The sequence below is a fragment of the Montipora capricornis genome, chromosome 12 (assembly GCF_036669925.1).
Source record: "Montipora capricornis isolate CH-2021 chromosome 12, ASM3666992v2, whole genome shotgun sequence".
Lineage (NCBI taxonomy): Eukaryota > Metazoa > Cnidaria > Anthozoa > Scleractinia > Acroporidae > Montipora > Montipora capricornis.
The window spans coordinates 26682508-26705929 of NC_090894.1; the positions used below are offsets into that span (position 1 = coordinate 26682508).

Below are 23422 nucleotides of genomic sequence, written 5' to 3' on the forward strand. Positions count from 1 at the left end.
TTTATTTAGTATTGGAACAAAGACATTCTTTCAGAGCAGGATAGAGAATGAAAGTACTTAAACATGTGAAGGCCACAGGAGAGGGTGCCGCTAAAGCACAAACAGTTATCTTTAAATGAGAACGGTCCATTGCAAATTGTAGGGCGATTTGTCGATCGATTCCCTACTATATGAGTTTTAAATGCCCACCTTCAACCGACACGTAATGCCTGTTGGTTGAAGGTGAGCCTTTGAATAAGGCGAATAAAGTCAAAGGAAATATAAAAAGCTGACCTGCTAGAAAGAAGGTGACAAATTCATCAACAAGATACTCTAAAGTTAAGGTGGGCTCTGCTTTTGCGACACGCAAGATGTGATCGAGAATGTCAGAAGGGGTATCCTCTCCACGAGAAATAGCTTCTTGTCGATCATGGATCAGTTTCATTCCATAATCACGAAGGACTTTGGTTGCTTTTGATAACTTTTTCCGCTGTGAAATCGATGATATATCCAGTCGCCAAAATGGTCTAAGAAAACTTTCTTGGACTCCTCTGAGGGAATCATTCAATGCTGCTAGAAATGGGCTGTTTGCATCTTTGATAACATCAAAATCCACATTGAAGGCAACCTTGTGAAAGAAGTTAAATAAGACGGTATAAACAATGTCAGTATGATCTTTCAATGAGCTATAAAAATTGCTTCATTGCATGCACTGAAGAATGCAAAAATTGCATTCATTCCCGAATGCAAACCTTGCAATCAGTCAAGAATGCAAACTGTGTAGAGCATCTCACTGGTATTATAGAAGTCGTAGGTTTGAATCCTGCCCGAAAGACTCTGATTTCTCAGTTACCCTTTCGCCCGTAGACAAGCAACTAGTTTCCCAAATTAAATAACCTTTCATTTAATATTTTTCGAGGTTACATATATGTATTTGCCTTGGGCCACATTAAGCCCTATGAACATCCTTCTTGAAAAGCCTCAAGGATCGTTGATACGGATCTTTAAAGATCAGACGCAACAGCTGCCAACATTGTTGGGAGATGTTGGTTCGGCAAATGTTGGATGTTGTTGGCAGTTGTGTGCAAACGAACGCAAAAAGTCCCAACAAAGTAAGGACGTGCAGTGTATTATGGGAAGGATACAACCTTGACATTATAAACTTACAAAATTCGGCTGCCATGTTAATGCGTTACTGTCTCCATGGAGACCATATGTACAATGCGCGTGCGTGACCCCAACAATGTTGGAATAGCTGTGCAAACGGATCCAACATTGTTGCACTACGCTTCGGCGATCACGGAACAAAAGAAATGTTGGAAGTTGTTGGCTCAAAAAGTTTGACCAGTTTCAAACTTCGTGCAACAACATGCAACATGGTGTACAAGCGGACGCAACATGAAACACCCAACAACGCTGTGTCCCTTTGCACGGGGCTTTAAAAATCAGCTTCTAAAAGTTCTTGCATAATTCCTTAATCTTTCGAGGAGTTAGTGAAAAAAAGGTACATCAGGGCAAAGATTTGCAAGATTTCTCAAGGATCTGTTAAGGTCTCTGGAGATATTCAAAGAATGCAGCTAAAACTTATCAAAAAAGACTTTTGTTAAGACTCTTAAAAATCTTGGAGGAACACAAGTTCCTAAATCCCGGTTAAGAAACGTTTTCACAGGGAATTTGTTACTTGGTAATAGGCATCTATCATTCATTTATTTGAGCGACTACCATGCGAAAGGACAAAGATTCAACTACCGGCTACCTTTGTAATAACGTCTGCAAATGCTTAGATCTTCCACAGCCTTCTTGATTAAGAAGTACTAACCAGGACCATGCATTATATTGCAACACTAGTTTATTAACCCTTCAATGGCATTAAAGTTGAGTGCAGTGGAACCTACATTATGTGGATGCAATTATCTGGACAATTTTCTGGTCCCAATGTTTTGATAAACAACAACGGAGAAACAAAGACATCTCTTAAATCATTTCTTTTGTAGCAGTGAAAATGTTGAAATGTGCAAAATATGAAGTATTTTCCTCAGACTCGCTTCGGTGATCATTCGTGTCAATACAGACCACACACGCTAAACAAACTTGTCTTTAAAGTAACTAACCTGCGTTTATCTTCAAACACATTATGTATGACTCACATAACAACTCGACATCTCACCTGTTTGCTCGCGAGGACAATTTTACAAGAAACAATCCTGGATCACGTTACTATTCTAGAGACTACTATAAAAGCTTAATGGTTTTCTCTACCTTTCAGACTTGGTATAGTTGCTAAAATAGATGTTAAGGGTGGCACCTTTGCAATGTCAGTTTGCAAAGGCATTAATGCACCGCTCTCTGCTTTGTTCTCTACTGGATCTTCTGGATTGGGCTGCAAACTGGGTATTCGTCTTGCATCTTCATCAGTTGATGAACCCTTGGGTATGAAAAAACGGTAACACGGAGAAAAACACTTCCGATGTGTGCCGTTATCTCTCGCTTACGACCTATAAACCACGTGTGGGCTTGTTTGTATACTTAAACCCTCAAATTGCACCAGATACGAACAACTTGCTTCCTGTAATATGCTTGATCTCTTTGTGGTGGAATCTCATAAGTCTTATTTTAAATCCCTGAAAGTTGCATGGCAGAGTGTGAGTTCTTAGCAGAACTACGAACCAAATGTGTCAAATGTGTTGATCCGCGGAGGAAGTTGACCCAGTGCGAGGTACTCAGTAGAGGTGCTAAGGAGGCTTGTGGTCTGTTTTCAGGACGGCTGCCTTGACCCTGATTTACTCCTACGAGTCAGAGTCTCTTAGACTCCCAGAGCCACTTGAAATGATACTTGTCTCCAGGAATGGTCTGAGGGCTTAGCATACCTTGGCCGTAAGGTGACGCATCTGCTGCTACTTTGGTCTCCTTAACCAGGACTAGGACTCACAGGAGGTAAAGTTTGACTTGAACGAATGCTTTCTGCAACTTGCTTCCCCAGTTCCTTCTGTTTTCCCTTGTGACTGAGGTCTCTGGTGCTCTTTGTCTTTTCTGCAAGGTGATCTCAAAACTTGCTTATTGGTTTACCCTTGCCAGAAATAGTCTTAGTACTTTGTACAGATTCTGCAGAGGTGGTAGCTCTGCAAACTTTTGAAACTCTTTAGGACCAGTCAGGATTCCATTTGTGCTGATGACTTGTCCAAGGAACTTGACCCGGCTTGTGATGAATTCACACTTGTCAAAATGTCACACAAGTCACACGTCACAAGTCACAGGTCACACAATGTCACACAAGATAACTCTCTGATCGCATCTGACGTCACGGCTGTCATGTTGGTGGAAAGAATATGCAATAGGGAAAATTAACTCTATTATTATGCAAAACTTCAGCTACATTTTCGTATTGTTTTGGCACCAACATGGCTTTCGTGAGTGCAATCAAGGAATAGATGGATAAGAAAAGCTTCTGACCTTTATTCTGTTCTTGCTGGTCTTTACAATGGAGAGACACCATCTTTGTTGCATTCTATACCCACAAATCCATCTGGGATCTGACTCACGATATCCTGGAGTTTGGTGACCAACAACTGATGCCAGAGAATTGGCCATTGACACAGAAGTGTTTCCGACAAAGTGCGATAAATGTCGTCATTGGTCTCTATTTCCACGCTGGCTTGATTTGTCACAATGCCAGGTTAGCGTCATGCTTTGCAAATACAATGGAACCTGCAAGCCTACTCAAGGTTGGTTCTCACTCTTAACCTACTCATCGAGCTTATTTAGGGTGAACGCAGACCCCAACCTTTTCACAACTCTTGGAAATTACTAGCATGGGTGATCATCTCTCAGTGGGTTTGTCGACTCTGGATTTGGTGCCCGTTTCAAGCACTCAGCCGACAAGTTCGTCTTAGATCTTCGGATTAAGCGGAAGAGGCTCTTTCCTTGAAACAGTTACTTTACAAAGGGTTAAACATCTTTGTTGACTGTGGTTTTGTAACTGTCATGTTTTTCATGACACCAAACTTTTCTCAACAACTTGGGTTATTTCTATGCCCCATGACTCTTGCAGTCACCGTTGCCTGGACTTTTCATTCTGTTAACCAGCTTCAGTGATTCCACTGACCCTCTTCCCTGCATTTATAAATTAGCACAAGCACTTGTAAATCGGCTTTAGAGTTTTCTAGGGGATCCAGTTTCTGTTTATATGGACACATAAGCGGCTTAATCGCCCTGGGGAGCTCACGAATTGGTTTCAGTTTTTGGTATCAGCTTGGTAGAATTACAGTGACGCAAGTACCAACGTCTACCTTAATTTTTATTGGTTTCCCTTTAAGCTGACTATTGCATTACATGACTCTTCGGCAGCTCCTTGAATATAGCTTGTAGTTCAGTAAGTGCTCACAGGAAAATCCTTCCACTCGTATTGGTTCCTTGTGAGCTTAACTCCAGCGCCTTCCCTGTCTTGTCTTGCAACCGTTTTTCCACAGAGCCACTTACGCACACTTGTTGCAGTGTGAGTCTCTTGAAGGCCAACGTTTTTTTAACACGTGGAAGGCAAAAGCAATATGGTTCAAAAAGTGTGTTTACTTGCATGGTTTACTTTAAGGGAATTCTTCAGGTCTCTTCCTTTAAAATGTGAATACTACCTTTTCCTTTAGATACTCAGTTTACACCAGCTGGCTGGTCTTCTCTTTTATTTCCCCGCAGAAAGGTTTGTAGCTTTTTAACTGTCTCAATCTCCCTGGTTTTTGTAACTGTCTTTTCTAAAATTGGCATAGAATCCAGCTAAAGCTGTTCCGAGAGTTCCTTGACTTAAGGTGGCTGAACACATTTTTTCCTCGGTCAGTGGTATTCATTGAAGGCTAGCGCGGATTTTCAGAAAACAAAACAAATATGGTGAAAATTTTTCTCTTCCATTCTCACGATGTTCTTGGAAATGTGGTGTAAAATCACTTCCATTACGTTTTAAAGTGAAAACCTTTCAACGAACCTGGCAAAATTCTACGCATTAGACAAAAAATTGAGACCAAGAGTTGCTGGCTGTTTCACCAAATTTCTCACAAATGCATCATTAGATTTTTCAGAAATTTTGAATTAAAATAGTTCCGACCTCAAATGAGTCGTGTATAAAAAAAATCAAAAATTTAACAAACAAAAATTTGGGAAAACTTATCGACCAACAACAACGATTACAAGCCAGGTTAGCACACCACAGATGAGCGGCCCAGCCTGCGCATGGCCTAAAATAGACTGGGCCTAAGGTCCAGTCCTAACCGTAACGATATTACAAAAACTGAAAAACGTCTATAAGTGAATTATAAAAAATGCGTCCATTGAACATTAGGAGAATTGTTTAGGCTTGAGTTGTTTTGTGAGGGAAGAAAACAAGGCTATAGCTTTGAAAAAGTTTTGTGGAAGTCTAAGTGAGTTGAAAATAAAAGACCAGTTACAGTCCTAAAAAGTACAGTGATGAATAAAAAAAAAACTGAGCAATTCTTTCATTTAAACATTCCCTGCTAGCAGAAGTCTCTTTTCGTTTTGCGTTGCATGGGAAAAGAAACCTCTGCCATGAGTCAAAACTCACTTTGTTGAGCATGCGTGGTGGATACTTAGCGACTGAATCATCACAATACCTCGTGCTATGTGGACTCACATAACAACAGCGGAATTACCGTAAAGGAATCACTGGAAACAAATGGGCTCAAGTTACCATCAGCAAATATATCATGGGGCATGTGGTTTGAGGAGTGCCACCCAAGGATGTGGATGGCGCTTCGATGATAGTGAGTTTCAACCCATGGAAGAGGTTTCTTTTCATTTACTTGTCAGACCAGCAAACACAAAAGAAAAGTGACCTCTGCTTGCAGAGAAAGTTAAACACTGCTTACAAAATCCGTTGATAGAAAAAGGTTTTTTAAAAGTCAATTTTTCATTGTTTACGTCAAAAGCACCTAGGCTAAACCTTTACTCCCCCCAAAAAACAACCATGAAACCAATCTCTTTACCTCTTATGCTATCATTATTAGAGAAGCAAGGTCATAGATCTAGAGCAGCGATGCAATTAAATTGAATTATTTATTATACAGTGTTTAGACTGTAAATTATGTTAACTGTGCTTTTTTTCCAAAGTGCAAAATTTTACAATTATTTAACAATTATTGGATGAGGTTGAGCATGTTAGCGATAATTATCAAGGCCAAAGTTTGTGTTATCTGCTGAAGCTGAAGGCTGAGGAGGATAACACAAACTGAGGCCTTGATAATTATCGCTAACATGTGAAAACCGAATTCAATAATTGTTTTATTATGCATATTCCTGAGCTGAGCTCCGCCATGACAAAACTGATCGAACTGCTGGTTAGTGTGTTTGGTGACATCACTTCTGCATGTATAAAACTATTGTCTGTAGGTATGACGTAAGAGAAACAGAGCAAGCAAGAATTAGCTGCGTGCTTATAGCCAATCAAAATCGAGCTTGTGACACCAATGTATAATAATAATAATAATTGCTTCTCCGCGGCCATTATTTCATTCATTTATATAAGTAAATTTGCAGTTATAAAAAGTGCTTGCACTTGTTTGTGTGTATGAGTGTGAGCTTTTACAAAAAAATATAAAAATTTGTATTATGATAATCCATTCTAGTTGGTTTCAAATCAGTTGGTGTGGTAGCAATAGAACCTTTCCTCCCACCCTCCTTTTCCTCAAACACGTTAACAGTCCTAGAAAGCATCACCTCTCACTTTAGTCTATAACTTGCCCTATGATGCTCTTCTTGCACACATCATTCAACAATGTGCAATCTTGTTCAACAGTACAACAGCCCATGCAACCGTATTGAATGATGTTACATCATTCCAGATGTACCTGTAAATATAGGTTTAATATGAATAGAAAAGGAAGCCTTGTAAACAAATATTTGCCAATTAAGTACAGTATATCCATGTGCATGTACCTTTCAGTTTACATTATGTCAAAAAAAATCAAAATCTTCTACACAAAATGTTGAATAGAAATATGAATATGAAATAGAAAGGGAAGGCTTGTAAACAAATATTTGCCAATTAAGTATATCCATGTGCATGTACCTTTCAGTTTACATTATGTCAAAAAATTAAAATCTTCTACACAAAATGTTGAAAAAGGGAATATCTGCAGGGCAAGTATGAATTTCAATCAACCGACGTTGCATAAGCTCACTTGCTTTGCACTTCAATAAGAAAGATATCGTTGACGTCACCTATTGTCCTTAATGTGCCAAGCACAGCCTCATTGGCTGTCGAAACAAAAGGTCTTTTGGTCCTGTAGTTGGCATATTTGAATAACAAAAGCAATGTTAGTGAACAGATATCATCCCTATTTATGCTAATGCTATAAACCTTCGACCCGTAGCTTACTGAACAACAAAATTTCAAATTTAGCGGCCAATTGCCCAATCAGCGTACGTACTATCTGAAACATTAAAAATAATATTCTTTACTGCAAACATATTACCTTTCCGATGACATCCAACGTTACTCTAGCAAACTCCTCTGCCATGTTTACAACTGTTTTGCCATCCGCCATTTCATTTAGGTGGTTGACAAATAAGTCACAGCTACTGTTGAATGCTGACATCAGGTTCATCAAATAGCGGCGGTGAAATGCTGGGTTTAGGAGGGACCTGTGCTTCTGCCACAAATCGTGGTCCACTTCAGTTACCAATCCATTCCCCACATATCTTAGACCGAAAGGAAATCCGAAATTCGAGTAAGCATTTGGATTCTTTGGCAGGTTCAGAGTAACTACACATTTTCTTGCGACCTCTGAGTCAGATATGAAAATAATAGGAATGTGATAAATCCATAATAATACTGATGAGCCATAAATATCGCGTAAGTCTACCACCAATTCGGTGACAGTTTTTCCCTTCGCACGTTGCCGAAACAACAGAGGCACGTTCCCTCGGAAAAAGCTCTCCCTCTTCGGTCCAGGAATATGGCGGTACTTCCAGTGGACGTAAACCAAGTAAATCGAATATGCTATGAGGGCCAAACCGAGAAAAGATGCCACTGAAATGGGGATCATGAAAATTGCAAACGTCGTGTTTGCCATCTTGAACTGAAGATCAATACTGGTAATTGTCACGCAACCAAGGGTTCAGTTAACTGCACAGGATACCCAGGTTAAATGAATGTTGGCCCCGATGACGTAATATAATATATTTAAATGCAATAAAAATTAAGGCGAAAAAAACAGCAACAAAAACAAAAAAAAACAGTGCAATAATGGAACACAACAATAATCCGGTTTCGCACGATGGAGAGACTACTCCTAGTTTAGAAACTGAAGTTTCAACATCTCCAGATGCCACAATACTGATACCTCATCCACACCAAGAATAAATTATCTTTATAGAAGGCGTTAATATTAAGCGTAGGAGAGAAAACCGCATCTGTATTATCGTCTGGTGTGTCCTACACAAAACGTTAGTTTAATTTGGCCCTGATTTATTCCAATGTTTTGGGGACGAAAGTAAAGAAACGCACTTAAGTGTGAAACGAATGAGTAGATCGTAGGGATCCTTTTGCTGAACAGTGCTTAAAGTGCCCGTGTGATAAAAAAAAACACTTCCTTTTTTCCTTCAGATTTTGAAAGTGTGTTTGCTTAACACCTGACTGGTAAAATTTTGAGCTTTGATTTTTATCCAAAGGCCGTTTACTTTGAGTATAAGTTTTGGATTACACGGTCCGCCATTACTCACGTTCAAAACTGACCGATTGGACCTCAGACGGTTGGATCCAGGGAAAAGTGACGTCAGAGGCTCACTAGCTTAAAATTTCAGCGTGTGAACGCAGCTTATTATATACGCCGAGCGTGAGTTTAAAAGTCTGAAAGCCCAAAACCTCCGTGCTGCATATTAACTCTGCGGCGTACCCACGTATTGCATTCTTAAACTAGTGAGCCTTTGACGTCATTTTCTCCTCGATCCAGCTCTCTCAAGAACATAATGTTAGTAATGGCGGACCATTAAATAGGAAAATTACAGTTAAAATAAAGAGGTGTCTTTGAAATCAAGGCTTAAAACGTGAGTCACTTAGTGCTTTGTTAACATAGTTTTGAAATCCAAAGAAAAATATGAATTGATTTTTTGGTCACAGGGGCACTTTAACGTTTTCCAGTTTGGAGAGAATCGCAGACAATCGCTTTTTTTCATCGTTTGCCGACTGTTCCAGATTTTAATTTGTGACTTGTGAACGCTGAAAATCGAAGACATTCCAATCGTACCCATCGCAGAAAAAATCGTGAACCTTTTGATTTTCCCAACTCGCCCAACGTCGGTCTGCGAAGGTCGGCGCAAAATTCAGTCTTAAAAATGCGTACTGTTAGGGACTCAAAATGTGTACTGTTGATCTTCTAAATTGCATACCTGCAATCAAAATCTATAGGGCAGACGTCTACTGCAGCCGTTTTCAGATATCTTCGCAAAATCTGGGAGGGTCCGAAAACTGTAAAATCTACGATGATTGGGGACCATCGTTTTTTAAGTTTTCGTCTTCTACAATACCAGCGTTACCCAAGTTTCCTAAAGTCTAGCTCTTCCAACTTTTTAACTGTGTACGTCACTGTCACTGACCGATCACGTGCTAGTCGCTCCCGTTTTCTGCAAGCGACGAAAGTAGATGGATATGCGACAAACCAAAACTCAAGCCTCGTCTACACGTACCGGATATTTCCGAAAACGGAGATTCTTTTTCTTCGAATGTGAAAAAATATGCGTCCACACATTTTTCGAATCGTATTGGTCCGCCCACTCCACAAATACGCGAAAACGATTCGCAAATGCTAATCTCCACCTGTAGTGCGTAATCATTAAGCACTTAATGACTGGCCCCAAGGGAAACAGTGAACTCTGAGGGTCCCTCCCAAGTCAAAATAGAACAATACACGGATTTTTACACGGAACTTGCCTCTATTTCAAAGGTGCACGACCTGATCACGTGCGGGTCGAAACTTCAAGTCGTTGTTTCCCTAGGGAGTTTGTGAGTTTTGTTCGCCCTAGGGAGTTAGCGAGTTTTGACCCATGACACGTTCTCTTCCAATCGGAAAATTTATTTGAGTTGGGAGGTATAACAATCTAAGTTTTCTCTCCAATCCTCAGAAATAACGATGTCATTCACAAGAATGTCCCACCACGCGCAAGTAGTCGCAAACTTTATGCTGTTGTTTGCCTTGTCTTGACAAAACTACCACCATAAGATCTTAGTTCCCTTCGGCAGTAGTTTGAAGCCTGGTAATTTCAAAGTTGAGTTAAAGACAGAAAACTCAGTTAACGAAAATTGCACCTGAATCGTGGTTGACTCGTGCTACGACACACAACTACACACTACAAAGAGCAACATATTTAATTTTTGCAAATCTACAATACAACATAAAAATCACAATTAGAAAGAACAGTTTGCTGTGATTTCAACCGATTAGCTAACCTTTTTTTAATATACGCAACAGTGTTTACACTACATACTACACAATACGTACAATAATTACAGTACATTACAACAGTAACAGTACATGCTATTTACAATATAATTAGCCAACTTTACTATAGTTATTTTTTCCCTACATCTTTCCTTTAATTGAAATGTAGATGTCCTACAAAACTGAATTGAACAGAACTATTTCCTTCAATCCAGTCCGCATACATCTCTTTTAAGCTTTGTTCAGTATTGTCCTCATGCAGTTAAAAAGTTCGATAAATAAATTGTGCATAACTAAAACTATCTGACTTAAATACAGTTATGTCGATTTGTACGCGCTTTAGTGTCATTAGGGTCGAGGATAAGTAAGTGAAAACGTTTGTCTTCGAATAGCCCTTGTGATAAATAACGTTCATGGGACATCGCATTCTTCGAGGGCCCGGTTACAAGTCAGGATTTTGTAGTTGAAAGCTGTCAAATGAAATTGCCAAGTTATCATTTGTCCTTCTTTCGAAAGACATTTGGAGTTGCTGTGGTTTCAGTGAACGTAAATCTTAATTCTACCCAAATACGACCTCGTTTTTACTATTCTTTGATTGCGCTCTCGTGATAAGACGGCCATGTTGGTACCAAAACAATAGCAAAATGTAGCTCAAGTTTTGCATAATAAAAGAGTCAAATTCCCAAAAGACTTTTTCGCTATTGTTCTTTCAACCAACATGGCCGCCATAACGCCAGGCGGCCAAGAAAATATTGTTTTGTCTTTGTGCTAATCAACCTTACTAACCTCACTTTGGAGCAAAAAATCTTTTGAATTTTGTTCGTACTAACGAGGCTAGTGAGGATGAATAGAGCGGTTTTCTAATGAGTGCCGTAAAACCAAAACCAAAGTAATTACTTTGGCGAATCAAAAAGGACGGAGACAATTCAGTAAAACAATTAAGAATCGAGGTAATTCACACGTTCCCGACACAAAGCGTGGGAAAATGTGCATGCGCGAGCCACGATTAGTTTCGGTTTCACTTCTGATTGGTTGAAAAAGAGGCGCGATAACTATGAACCAATCACTGGGCTATCACTGGGTGAAGTAATGCAAAACCAAAGTAATTTGCTAATTACTTTCGATACTCAATTGAAAACTGCTCTGGCATAAAGACAAAAGAATAATTACTTAGCCGCCATTTATGAATACGGTCTATGGCTTTGTCCTCTGCTCAACTCGAGAGTGAGTCCTCACCCCTCCTCTGCAAGGTACACAACACACCACCCTTAGGTCTTAAGGTAAGCCTTGCTTCATGCTTAATCTCATGTTGTCCTGGCAATAGTGTGAACTCGAACTCTTGCAACAACCTCGCCATGAGCACTCGAGCCTCAAACTGGGCAAATGTCTGTCCGATGCAGGTTCTTGGACCGAGGGAAAATGGGAAATAAGCAGATCGAAGGCCAAAGCTTGAACTCTTGCTTTCAGGAGAGAACCTATCTGGATCAAATTCATCTGGCTTGGGCCATACCTCTGGAATTCGGTGTACTGCATACCAAGAAATGTTGAGTTGAGTTCCCGCGGGGACGACATGTCCACCAAGGTCTACATCTTTTGTTGATATTCTCCCTGTCCCCGCTACCGGAGGATGCAGTCTCAATCCTTCTTTTAGAGCTTGACCCAGGTACTGAAGATTTCCAAGGTCGTTGTATTCCACAAATTGACGAGAGCCAAGCACATTCCCGATTTCTTCAACAACCCTACAGCAGAATTAAGACATACATAAAACTGATCAAAACAATTAATAAGTTAATCATACTGTGAACACAACTGATTCCGAATGTCTTCGAAGGAATCTTAACTGCATGACTTTAATCCACTACGGCTTAATTAAGAAAAGTGAATATTTTCGAGGGACTAAACCAGGTTAACAGTGTTATGAACAATTAGTTTTCCCGCCAACTGAAACAAACGAAGAATATGATAATGATAAAGACAATATGAATTTCTTTAAAACGTTTTCTCTTACCTGTTTTTAACACGGGGGTGATTGAGAATTTCATGAAGAGTGAACGATAGCTGATTTGAAGTCGTCTCCTGGCCTATTAATAACAAAACAACAACAGTAAGACTTTAACTCTCTAGCTGAGTATATACCTCTTACTAACCGAGTTCGAGGTCCGTACTGTAAGTTACTGTAAATAAACGGGAAAAAACGAGGATCCGTAACTTACAGTAAGGACCGAGAGAATTATTATATCTCTGAGGTTAACCGGCGCGCGGGCAAGGAAACTAGTCAAAGTGAAGCGGAAGGTTCAACTGCCACAAAGAATGCTGTGCCAAATCCCAAAAACTAAATCTTTTTGGCTGTTATGTTTGAAATAGTTGCTTGCAAGATTCAAACAGTTTTCAGTACAAGTTTATGCATCAGAAATGACATGAAAAACTCGCTAGATGATGTTTTGTCGAAATTTTAAATTTAGCGGGCTGTACAGCGGGCCATACTCTAGAATACGACCCGGTAATTTAGCCAATTACAGCGCGCGTAGTATCTGAGAGATACAAGGACTCTTGTTTACAGTCAGGTGAGTAATAGTCTTTAATTGAAAGGAGCTCTATATATCTCAAGTTGAAACATGCCTCTAAAATGTTCGTTCGTGTGTCTTAAATAATAATAATAATAATAATAATAATAATAATAATAATAATAATAATAATAATAATAATAATAATAATAATAAAGAGCTAAATATAAACGTAGAAGAGAAATAGTATGAGCATGAACCCCAAACAGTAACAGAAAGAGACAACATCACAATCTTGTGGGATATGCCAATACAGACAGACCGTGAAATAAAAGCCAACAGACCAGACATTGAAAAAAAAGACAAATGGGACAAAAAGCTGCCTACTCATTGATGTCCATCCCTACTGAAAAGAACACTTCAGTTAAAGTTACTGAAAAGCTGTCAAAATATAAAGACCTCGAAATCGAGATTGAGCGAATGTGGGGGATGAAGGTTTGCGAAGTATACGCAAAATGTAAAAACAACCATTGATAACAAATACTAATCATTATAGCAACCGCCGCCACAATGTTGGGACTATGACGATGACCAAACTATTTAGCACACAAGCTGAGGGCACTGAAACAAGGGTCAAATGAAACCATTGTTTAGTACTGGAGCAAAGGCATTCTCAGTCAGAGCAGAATAGAAAACAAGAGTACTTAAACCACATGTCAAAGGTGAAGGAGATGGTACAGTAAAGTTCAAACAGTTATTACTCAGGCTTTCCAAGGGAAACTCCCGAGGTTGAATTTCGGCCTCCTTTTTATGTTTTAGTTTTAGTGTCTAAATTATGCAGTCAAACCACATACAAATGCACACACCGTTCGGGTAGACCCAGTTTAAAAGAAGTCGACCGTTCCGGGTCGATCCGCGAACTTTTACTACGGAATACTTATGAGAGAACATAACAACAATCATTGCCATCATTCTAACCAAAATAATAAATAACAAATCAGCCGACATCTCTGTACTGTATTTCTTTTTCTTTGTTTCATTTGACGATCCAGGACATGAGAAAAGCCCGAGTTCACGCAGCAAGTATGCGTCTTTTCTTTAAATGAAACTGGCCCAGTGTAAATTGTAGGGAGATTTGCATGGCTCTAGCCACTACCATGTCACTTTTAAATGAGTCGAAGTCAAAGGAAATAAAAAAAGCTGACCTGCTAGAAAGAAGGTGACAAACTCATCAACAAGGTACTCTAAAGTCAAGGTAGGCTCTGCTTCTGCAACACGCAAGATGTGATCAAGAATGTCAGAAGGGGTATCCTCACCACGAGAAATAGCCTGTTGTCGATCATGGATCAATTTCCTTCCATAATCACGAAGGATTTTGGTTGCTTTCGATAATGTTTTCCGCTGTGAAATCGATGATATATCCAGTCGCCAAAATGGTCTAAGAAAACTTTCTTGGACTCCTCTGAGGGAATCATTCAATGCTGCAAGAAATGGGCTGTTTGCATCTTTGATAACATCCAAATCCACATTGAAGGCAACCTTGTGAAGAATTAAATAAGACAGTATCAGCAATGTCACTATGATCTTTCACTGACTTAAACTTAAGGACTTCATTGCATGTATGCAAAGACTGCATTCATTGAAGAATAAAAAGATTCCATTCATTCAAGAATGTAAAGATTGCAATCAGTCAAGAATGCAAAATGGGTAGAACATCCGACTGGTCTTATGGACGTCGTAGGTCTGAATCCTGTCAAAATAAAGTTTTATTATTATCATTATTATTATTATTATTATTATTATTATTATTATTATTATTATTATTATTATTATTATCATCATCATTATCATTCCATTACGTTCTTAAGTCTTCTAATCTTTTAGACGAAACCTGGCAAAACCGTGCGGATGCGCGTTAGTTCGAAAATACGAGACCAACAGTTGTTGGCTGTTTTACAAAATTTCTCACAAACGCGTATTTAGATTTTTCAGAAATTTTGAATTAAAATAGTTCCGACTACAAATAAGTCGTTTATAAAAAAAAATCAGAAATTTAACAAACAGAAATTAGGGAAAACGATAGACGAGCGGCCTGGCCTGCGCATGGCCTAGGAAGGACTAGGCCTGAGGTCCAGTCCTAACTGTAACGATATTGCATTCCCCCTTTGCATTCACGTTGCTGGTGATGGTAAATGAAACAACAATAATTTGATAACTATCAGCTCAAAGTTAACTATGTTCAACAACAAAAAACGGAGACTGTAGTTCCTCGACATCACAGTTCAGACATGTTCAGGATCCTTCCCTTGCTTTTCACTCCTCCTTGCTTCCACTTCCTTGGTTGCGCTCTCCGTTTGGTTATCTGGTGATCCACTGAGTGTGCCACTAGGGGTTCTTCCGGTGCAAGTTTCTACTGCCTCCGCTTCCGGTCCTTGGTTTGCAACTGCGCTCTCTCCATCTTCCCGCGGCAGCACCTTTGATTTTTCTCTGCTGTTGGACCATTTCCGTGCATCTTCCTCCAAGCAGCACTGGACCTTCTAAAAAAGCGCTGTGATGCGAGTGACGTTGCTACCATCTGCTATCTTTGCAATGACATGCGAACCTTTTCTGTGCTGTACGTGCAGTGGCTGCCTCTCATATGCAGACAATCCCTTAACAGTTGCCTCCCTCCGGACCAGGGGCCCGTTATATTTAGGGTACATGAAATCTGCTGGTGCGATCTTTGTGGCAACCTCGTTCCCAGGTCTCTCTTCTCTGCCTGCATTGTCGTTGAGAAGCAATGGTAATGGAGGCAGAGAAGAGAGACCGCGAAACGAGGTTGCCTTTGTAGTGCAATGTGGTGTAGCTCGGTATGCCCGAAGAAAACGGTAGATCTCTTGCTTGAAACTGCCCCCTGTCAATCTAGAGACCCGACATACTTTCTTCACAATTTTCATAAATTGTTCTGCTCTTCCATTAGACTGCGAGTTTAAAGGGGTTTTGGTCTTGTGCTGCCCTTTAGCGACATATACGATTCTTGCACTTTTCTTCTCCTACTGGCTAAGGTGGCCTTGAACGTCCCAATTAAGGGTAGGGCTGGGCCTTTTTCTTCTTTTGAGTATGTCCTCATTGCTGTCTTGGTGCTTTGCAAAGGGCTATTGTGTATTACCTGCTTCTCTATGATAATTATGTCTGCCTGTGTGTCCACGTGTAATGTGATGGGTGTGCCGTTTACCTCCAGCTCTACAGTTGGGTTATTGGAGTGACCTGACTTGATCTCGTATGTATATACATCTTCCTTATCGTTCTCTTCTCGGGAAACATAGTACAATAGGCCAAGTGCAAAGTTTTTCTTATGAAAATTAGTTTTCATTCATATGTAAAGTAGAACTAATTACCATCACAAAAACTTTGCACTTAGACTCGCTTTGAAGAGGAGGCGGATATGAACTCGGAAATGGCCAATTCAGTGTCTTCACCTCGTTCCAGCTGGTTCGCTCTCTTGTCGTTTCTCCGAGCGGAGCGATTGCCGCAAACACCTTCCTCCGTTTGCTGGACAAGGTGTTTCCCTCGGATGTGCGTCGTTTCCACACTTTGAACAGGTGAGCTTGCTGTGAGTCTGCCCTCGGTCAGCGGCCTTACCCACGTTGTTGCCATTTTTGGAGCTGTAACGCCCTGGCCTAGTAAACTCTTTTTACAACTGAACTTTTCTTTATTGGTCGATGCTCACTATCTTCTGCATCTATAATCACGCTGCCTTCTCGGGCCACCTCAAAGGCCTTTGCCGCCTACTCTCCCTAACCCATTTTAGAACCCACTTCTTACGAATTATCTCGTTTCTCAGCTCGATCATTGGATCTTCACAATTGTCAGCATAATAATGGCTTGATCTTGGGAAACAGTGGGATATTCATAGTGTATACCTTGCTGTCTGCTTGCCGTCTCAAAGTTTGAAAAACACACGTCTGGCGGCCACTCGATGTTGAATAGGGTGTTATGCCTGGTAGCCTAAAAATTCTGGCCAAGCTTTTCCAAGTGCGAGTTGTAGCTTGTCAGCTTCTCTGGCAGAGTTTCCACAAGTTTCGTCGGCTCTTCACAACCTACAAGTAGCAATAAGTCCTGTTTATCACCGGTGCTTACGTCCAACCACCAAACCGCTCGCTCAAATCTGCCTTTCCATGGCTGTCACGATTTCTCTCACTGACCTGGGTCTCCGGTTCTATTGTCACACTTGATCTGATGCTTGATAACACTCCCGACTTTGGTTTGTTGAGGGTTTCCAACATGCTTTGTTTTAATCCTTGTCGCCGATTTAATGATCAACAATAAACATTACAAGCCATGTTGGCACACCACAGACGAGCGGCCCAGCCTGCGCATGGCCTAAAGATGGACTAGGCGTAAAGTTCAGTCCTAACCGTAACGATATTACAAAAACTGAAAAACGTCTATAAATGAATTATGTAAAATCCGTGTGTTGAACTTTTGAATTGTTTAGGCTTCATTTTGTTTTGTGAAGAAAGAACACAAAGCTATAGCTCTGTAAGAGTTTTTGGAAGTTTAAGTGAGTTGAAAATAAAAGACCTGTTACAGTCCTAAAAAGTACAGTGATGAACAAAAACAAATTGACAATTCTTTCATTTAAACATTCCCTGCTAGCAAAAGTCTCTTTTCTTTTTGTTGTACTAGAAAAGAGACCTCAGTGGAATTACCGTAAAGGAATGACCGGGACAAAATGGGCTCAAGTTACAGTCAGCAAATATATCATGGGGCATGTGGTTTGAAGAGTGCCATCAAAGGCTGTGGACGGCAGGTCGATCATAGTGAGTTTCGATCCATGGCAACGGTTTCTTTTCCCGTACTTGTCAGCCCAGCGAAAACAAAAGAAAATGACCTCCGCTCGCAGAGAAATTTAAACAGTGATTACAAAATTCTCGCTAGAAAAAGTGTTTTTTTGCAAACCAATTTGTCATTGTTTTCCTCAAACGCACCTAGGCTAAATAAACCTTTACCCCACAAAAAACAACCTTGAAACCAACCTCAGAGAGCAGCGATGCAAGGAAATTGAATTATTTATTATACAGTGTTTAGACTGTGAATTATGATGTTAACTGTGCTTTTTTGTGAAGTGCAAAATTATTTATACTAATATTGATTCTCGGAGGCCATTATGCCATAAAATTTCTATAAGTAAATTTGTAGTTACCAAAATCGATTTGTGCTTGTACTCGTTTGTGTGCGAGTGTGAGGTTTACAAAGGAAATTGTATTACGATAAGCCATTCTACACCGGCAGGTTAGTTTTGCAGGTTGCAGGTTGCAGGTTGCAGGTTGCAGGTTGAAAATTTACTGTGACTGTTACATGAATAGCTAACCTTAGGCCTAATTAGGCCTAAAAACGTTTCTTTAGGCCTCCTTAGGCCTAATTAGGCCTAAGGTTAGCTATTCATGTAACAGTCACGGTAAATTTCAACCTGCAACCTGCAACCTGCATCCTGCAAAACTAACCTGCCGATTCTACACATCATTCAACAATGTGCAATCTTGTTCAACATGACAACAGCCGATGTTACCGTGTTCAATGATGTTGCATCATTCCGGATTAATATGAATAGAAAAGGAAGCCTTGTAAACAAATATTTGCCAATTAAGTACAGTATATCCATGTGCATGTACCTTTCAGTTTACATTATGTCAAAAAATCAAAATCTTCTACACAAAATGTTGAAAAAGGGAATATCTGCAGGGCAAGTATGAATTTCAATCAACCGACGTTGCATAAGCCCACTTGCTTTGCACTTCAATAAGAAAGATATCGTTGACGTCACCTATTGTCATTAATGTGCCAAGCACAGCCTCATTGGCTGTCGAAACAAAAGGTCTTTTGGTCCTGTAGTTGGCATATTTGAATAACAAAAGCAATGTTAGTGAACAGATATCATCCCTATTTATGCTAATGCTAGAAAACTTCGATCCGTAGCTTACCGAACAACAAAATTTCAAGTTTAGCGGCCAATTGGCTAATCAGCGTACGTACTATCTGAGACATTAAAAATAATATTATTTTCTGCAAACATAGTACCTTTCCGATGACATCCAACGTTACTCTAGCAAACTCCTCTGCCATGTTTACAACTGTTTTGCCATCCGCCATTTCATTCAGGTGGTTGACAAATAAGTCACAGCTACTGTTGAATGCTGACATCAGGTTCATCAAATAGCGGCGGTGAAATGCTGGGTTTAGGAGGGCTCTGTGCTTCTGCCACAAATCGTGGTCCACTTCAGTTACCAATCCATTCCCCACGTATCTTAGACCGAAAGGGAATGCGAAATTCGAGTAAGCATGTGGATTCTTTGGCAGGTTCAGAGTAACTACACATTTTCTTGCGACTTCTGGGTCGGATATGAAAACAATAGGAATGTGATAAATCCATAATAATACTGATGAGCCATAAATATCGCGTAAGTCTACCACCAATTCAGTGACAGTTTTTCCCTTCGCACGTTGCCGAACCATCAGAGACACATTCCCTCGGAAAAAACTCTCCCTCTTCGGTCCAGGAATATGGCGGTACTTCCAGTGGACGTAAACCAAGTAAATCGAATATACTATGAGGGCCAAACCGAACAAAGATGCCACTAAAATGGGGATCACGAAACGTGCAAACGTTATGTTTGCCATCTTGATTGAATTAAAGGTCAATAATTGTCACGCAACCAAGGGTTCAAGTTTTTGTTAAACTAGACGTTCCATAAGCGTACACTGGGTTGCCTGTGGTACGCGATACACACAAACAGAAGGCACTGAGTTGGGTGGTATTGAACTGCAGCGTTCTAGTAATTTTTTTCAAGTGCGGGGTCATTAAGACCATTTGAGGGGTCACCCAGACGTCGTGTCGTGTCATGTCATAAGGCGGCTGCGCCCGCACTACGAGCTGCAGTCGGAACGTAGCTGTCCTACCGAAACGACACGATAATAGCATTTTTCTTGAAAGCAAACAAAAATAAAGGCAATGCTAAAGTTGACTTGGCCTCTTCTCATAGTTAAGTTGAGATTCCGGGTTTAATTTGATGAGGAACAGCAAATTGTTGCTCAAAATAACACAACTATTACCCTAGCTGGCGACACTCCACGAACTGCGAGTGAGTTGTCATGCCGGAAGCCGGTGACCAATTTTTGACGCCAAATTGCAAGCTTGGAGTTACTTTAATGCTTCATATTTTTCACTTTTTACAGTCTGATATGGTTTGGGAAATTGTATGTCCCTTTTCCTGAATATTTAATGCCATCTCCAGTGAGATTAGTGGCCTTATTTCAATGCTTTTCCTGTTAACTTTCAGTAATGTTTTTTCCCGCCGGCTGAATCCTGATTGGTCAATTCAAATTTCAGGCGCGCCAGCCGTATGCAAGGTAATATGTTCAGTTCGAAGATAAAAAAACACGCTTTTATAGCAATTTATTTTTCTTTCAGCTGTTCTTTGTACGAGAATCATCCGCAGATGTCAATTTTTTAATTGTTTCGCGGTCTTCATGTTAGCAAACTAGAGGGAGGTCACCGCATTATTTACAACACTGTTAATTTCGAAACTTTGCAGCTGGTTGCCAGTGTAGCTGGTAAGAGGAGGGCTAAATTTTACTTAGCCACATTAATTAAAAGAATGGTTTTCGCAAGTTTTCAATCTCGCTGTGGTAGTGTCTCACTATCCCTTACGATCCGACAAACTGTACCAAATCAAACTACTACTTTTGCTTGGTGATCTATTGATTTTATTTGTAATCACCAAGCGATGTTCGCCCATACGTTATCCGTTGTCATGAGCCCTCCAGACTTCACTTCCACTTCTTTTGTTCCGTACTTAGCAAATTTGAACATCGCTTTCGTCCATTCAATCCTTGAGGATGTTTCTAACTCTTCCACCTACTTCTGCGAAACATGGTATTCCGAGTAAAGGCTTTAGAAAGCGTTTCTTTTTTTTGTTAAACTATATTTCATTTTTCATTTTGTTTGGACTGTGAAGGCCAAGACCAAGGACGATTAAAAAAAAAAAGGCATTCTCCAGCTGTAATGTAGAGCGTGTTTATTCTAAAGCCCGTTTTAAACGTGGCATTTTACATGTGCCGAATCTAATGCAAGTAGGCGAAAACAATAGATTTTTGTCATTTGCATTACATTCGACACATGCAAAATGCGACGTTTAAAACGGGCATAAGTTCTCTCTCCAATCCTCAGAAATAATAATGTTATTCACAAGAATGTCCTACCACGCGCATGTCTGTCCCAGTCTCGCAAAAGGTGGTTTGCAACCAATTTCTAGAGACACAGATAACAATGATGCATTGTACAATTGCTGGTGGACGAACAAAAGGAGCTAATGATCGAGAGATCTTTTGTTTTCGTTCACCAACATGGCGGCGATGACGTAACGTGAAAACCACCTATTCATCGCCTTAGTCGTCAGTGCAACGGAACCCTCTTCACGGCACGCAACAGAATTGTCCTTAAAATCTCGAACCGTTTTCTAGCATAGACATAAGGGAATTTAAGATCTACGACGGCGACGGTCGACGAAAACGTCACCTCAAAATATAACTTGGCTCTATCACAAGTCTTTCGCGATTATTCAGTCTAGTTCGCGTCGTACAATGTGGGCAAAGTATCCTACAAATAAATTTGGTAGTAGCGGTTTCAGAGCGAAAACAGAGAATGAAAGATTCTCTGTTGCTTGCTTACGTTGTCCTCAAAACCTCGAATTTGGTGATTTCACGTCGTCGTTATGCAGAGGACCGCAAAGATACTTGCTAAAATCCGTGCTGCACGTGCAGCACGATTATTTATGCTCTTTTAACCAATGATATTATTGCTTTGTGGCGTTGTCGTAGTCGTAGCCGTCGTCGTTTCTTAAATTCCCTATAGTTGTATAGAGGCAACCTACAATAGAGGTTTTGCACGGCAGCCATGTTGCATGGCAGGAAGAATAGAATCATTTTCCTATGGAAACAAATGTTCTTTCTAATGCAAAACATTTTCATTGTTCCTGCTATGCAACATGGCAGCCGTGCACAACCTCTCTAGATCATTTTACATTTGTATGCTTAGTTACCTGGCCTTTAAATGAAAGTGAGGCTAGTGTTGACCTTGTTATGATACAGAACTCTCTTCTTTTCTTATGTTAATGTTTTTGTGTAAGAATTTACATAAGAAAAGCAATGAGCTCTGTATCATAACAAGGTCTACACCAGCCTCACTTTCATTTAAAGGCAAGGTAACTATAAGCACACAATTTATAGAGGTCTATTGTAAATAGGCAACAAGGGCCGACACGAGATCAAGAAGAAGTGGAATGATCACTCGATTCAACGTCATGTTCCTTACGTTAATTAATGCTAATTTCGCAGGAAATAGACTCGAACCTAATGTCATCAAATTCGAAAACCTCCGTTGCACCCGTCCACAAGAACACAATAAACCTTCGTTTTCAAAAATCTAGTCTGGAGACCGAAAACGCCGTATTCATGTGGACGGGAGGCCTAATCGTTTTCGATAATAGCCACCTTCAGATTGGGGTAGGAGAACGATTACATGAATGCGCATTACAGTTTCAGTGCCCCCGAGACCAAAAAAAGCAATTCTTACTTTAGTTTGGATTTGAAAACTAGAGAGGTTTTCAAATGAGAGTCGTAAAACCAAAACCAAAGTAATTACTTTGGCCCATCAAAAAGGACTCAAACAATCCAGTAAACCAATCAAACTCGAAGTAATTACACGTAGCCGACACAAAGCGCGGGAAAATGTGCACGGGCGAGCCACGATTGGTTTTGGTTTCACTTCTGATTAGTAGAAAAAATGGCGCGAGTACTTTCAACTAATCACTGAGTGAAGTAATCATAAACCAAAGTAATTCACTAATTACTTTCGACACTCAATTGAAAACCGCTTTATAATAACCAAACACTAAGCGACCAAAGTCTTAAGCCTTGATTTCAAAAAGACACCTGATTATTTTAACTAGGATTTTCCTGTTTAATGGCTCCGTCATTACTAACTTTGAGTTTTTGAGAGAGCTGGATAGAGGAGAAAATGACGTCAAAGGCTCACTAGAGTAAAGGTGGGCAGACACGAAGAGTTTTGCAGGGATATGTTGCAGCGACAAAAAGGTGTGTAGTACACACCCAGGTGATCTGGTGACGTAATTTGGAGGACTGGGAAGAAGAATTTTAACGCCGTATCCCACAACCGCGCGCGGCCTTAGGTGTTGTTTCCAAACTCCCTGCAGTATTGCTATCGCCAAAACTCAACCGATCATTACGTGTCTACCACATTTCCTGTTATTGAATGAAAATTCACGTAGACCGGACAAGATCTAACGTTGCCTCTGCCATATTGAATTCGAAAATAAGGCCGCACGCGGTTGTGAGATACGGCTTTAAAATTTTTCTCCCCAGTCCTCCAAATTACGTCACCAGATCACCTGGGTGAGGCGACGTGCATTAGGGTCGTAAAGCTGGGACATGTAGCATGGAAAC

At 40.3% G+C, this 23422-nt stretch overlaps 2 protein-coding genes across 2 annotated transcripts in view; both read right to left on the reverse strand.

Moving 5' to 3' along the window:
* Positions 1–8069, reverse strand: part of LOC138026543 (cholesterol 24-hydroxylase-like) — an 11846-nt gene extending 3777 nt beyond the window's left edge. The window contains exons 1-2 of the mRNA XM_068873937.1: positions 7452–8069; positions 274–607 (exon numbers count right to left, since the gene is read on the reverse strand). Coding sequence (XP_068730038.1) covers positions 274–607; positions 7452–8051 — 934 coding nt within the window. The 5' untranslated portion in view covers positions 8052–8069. The remainder of the gene's footprint in view (positions 1–273; positions 608–7451) is intronic.
* A 2177-nt stretch (positions 8070–10246) lies between these two features.
* LOC138026544 (cholesterol 24-hydroxylase-like) lies at positions 10247–19595 on the reverse strand. The gene is made up of 4 exons (XM_068873938.1): positions 18980–19595; positions 14125–14458; positions 12424–12496; positions 10247–12154 (listed from the first exon to the last, which is right to left on the reverse strand). Exons 1-4 carry the CDS (start codon positions 19577–19579, stop codon positions 11629–11631), a joined length of 1533 nt encoding a protein of 510 aa, XP_068730039.1. The 5' UTR covers positions 19580–19595; the 3' UTR covers positions 10247–11628.
* Between the last annotated feature and the right edge of the window lie 3827 nt (positions 19596–23422).

Coding starts and splice junctions, on each gene's coding strand:
- LOC138026544 (XM_068873938.1), bottom strand. CDS start 19,579: ATGGCAAACATAACGTTTGCACGTTTCGTGATCCCCATTTTAGTGGCA. Junction 14,459..18,979: donor CGTTGGATGTCATCGGAAAG/GTACTATGTTTG, acceptor ATTCTTCACAAG/GTTGCCTTCAATGTGGATTT. Junction 12,155..12,423: donor CACCCCCGTGTTAAAAACAG/GTAAGAGAAAAC, acceptor ATTCTGCTGTAG/GGTTGTTGAAGAAATCGGGA.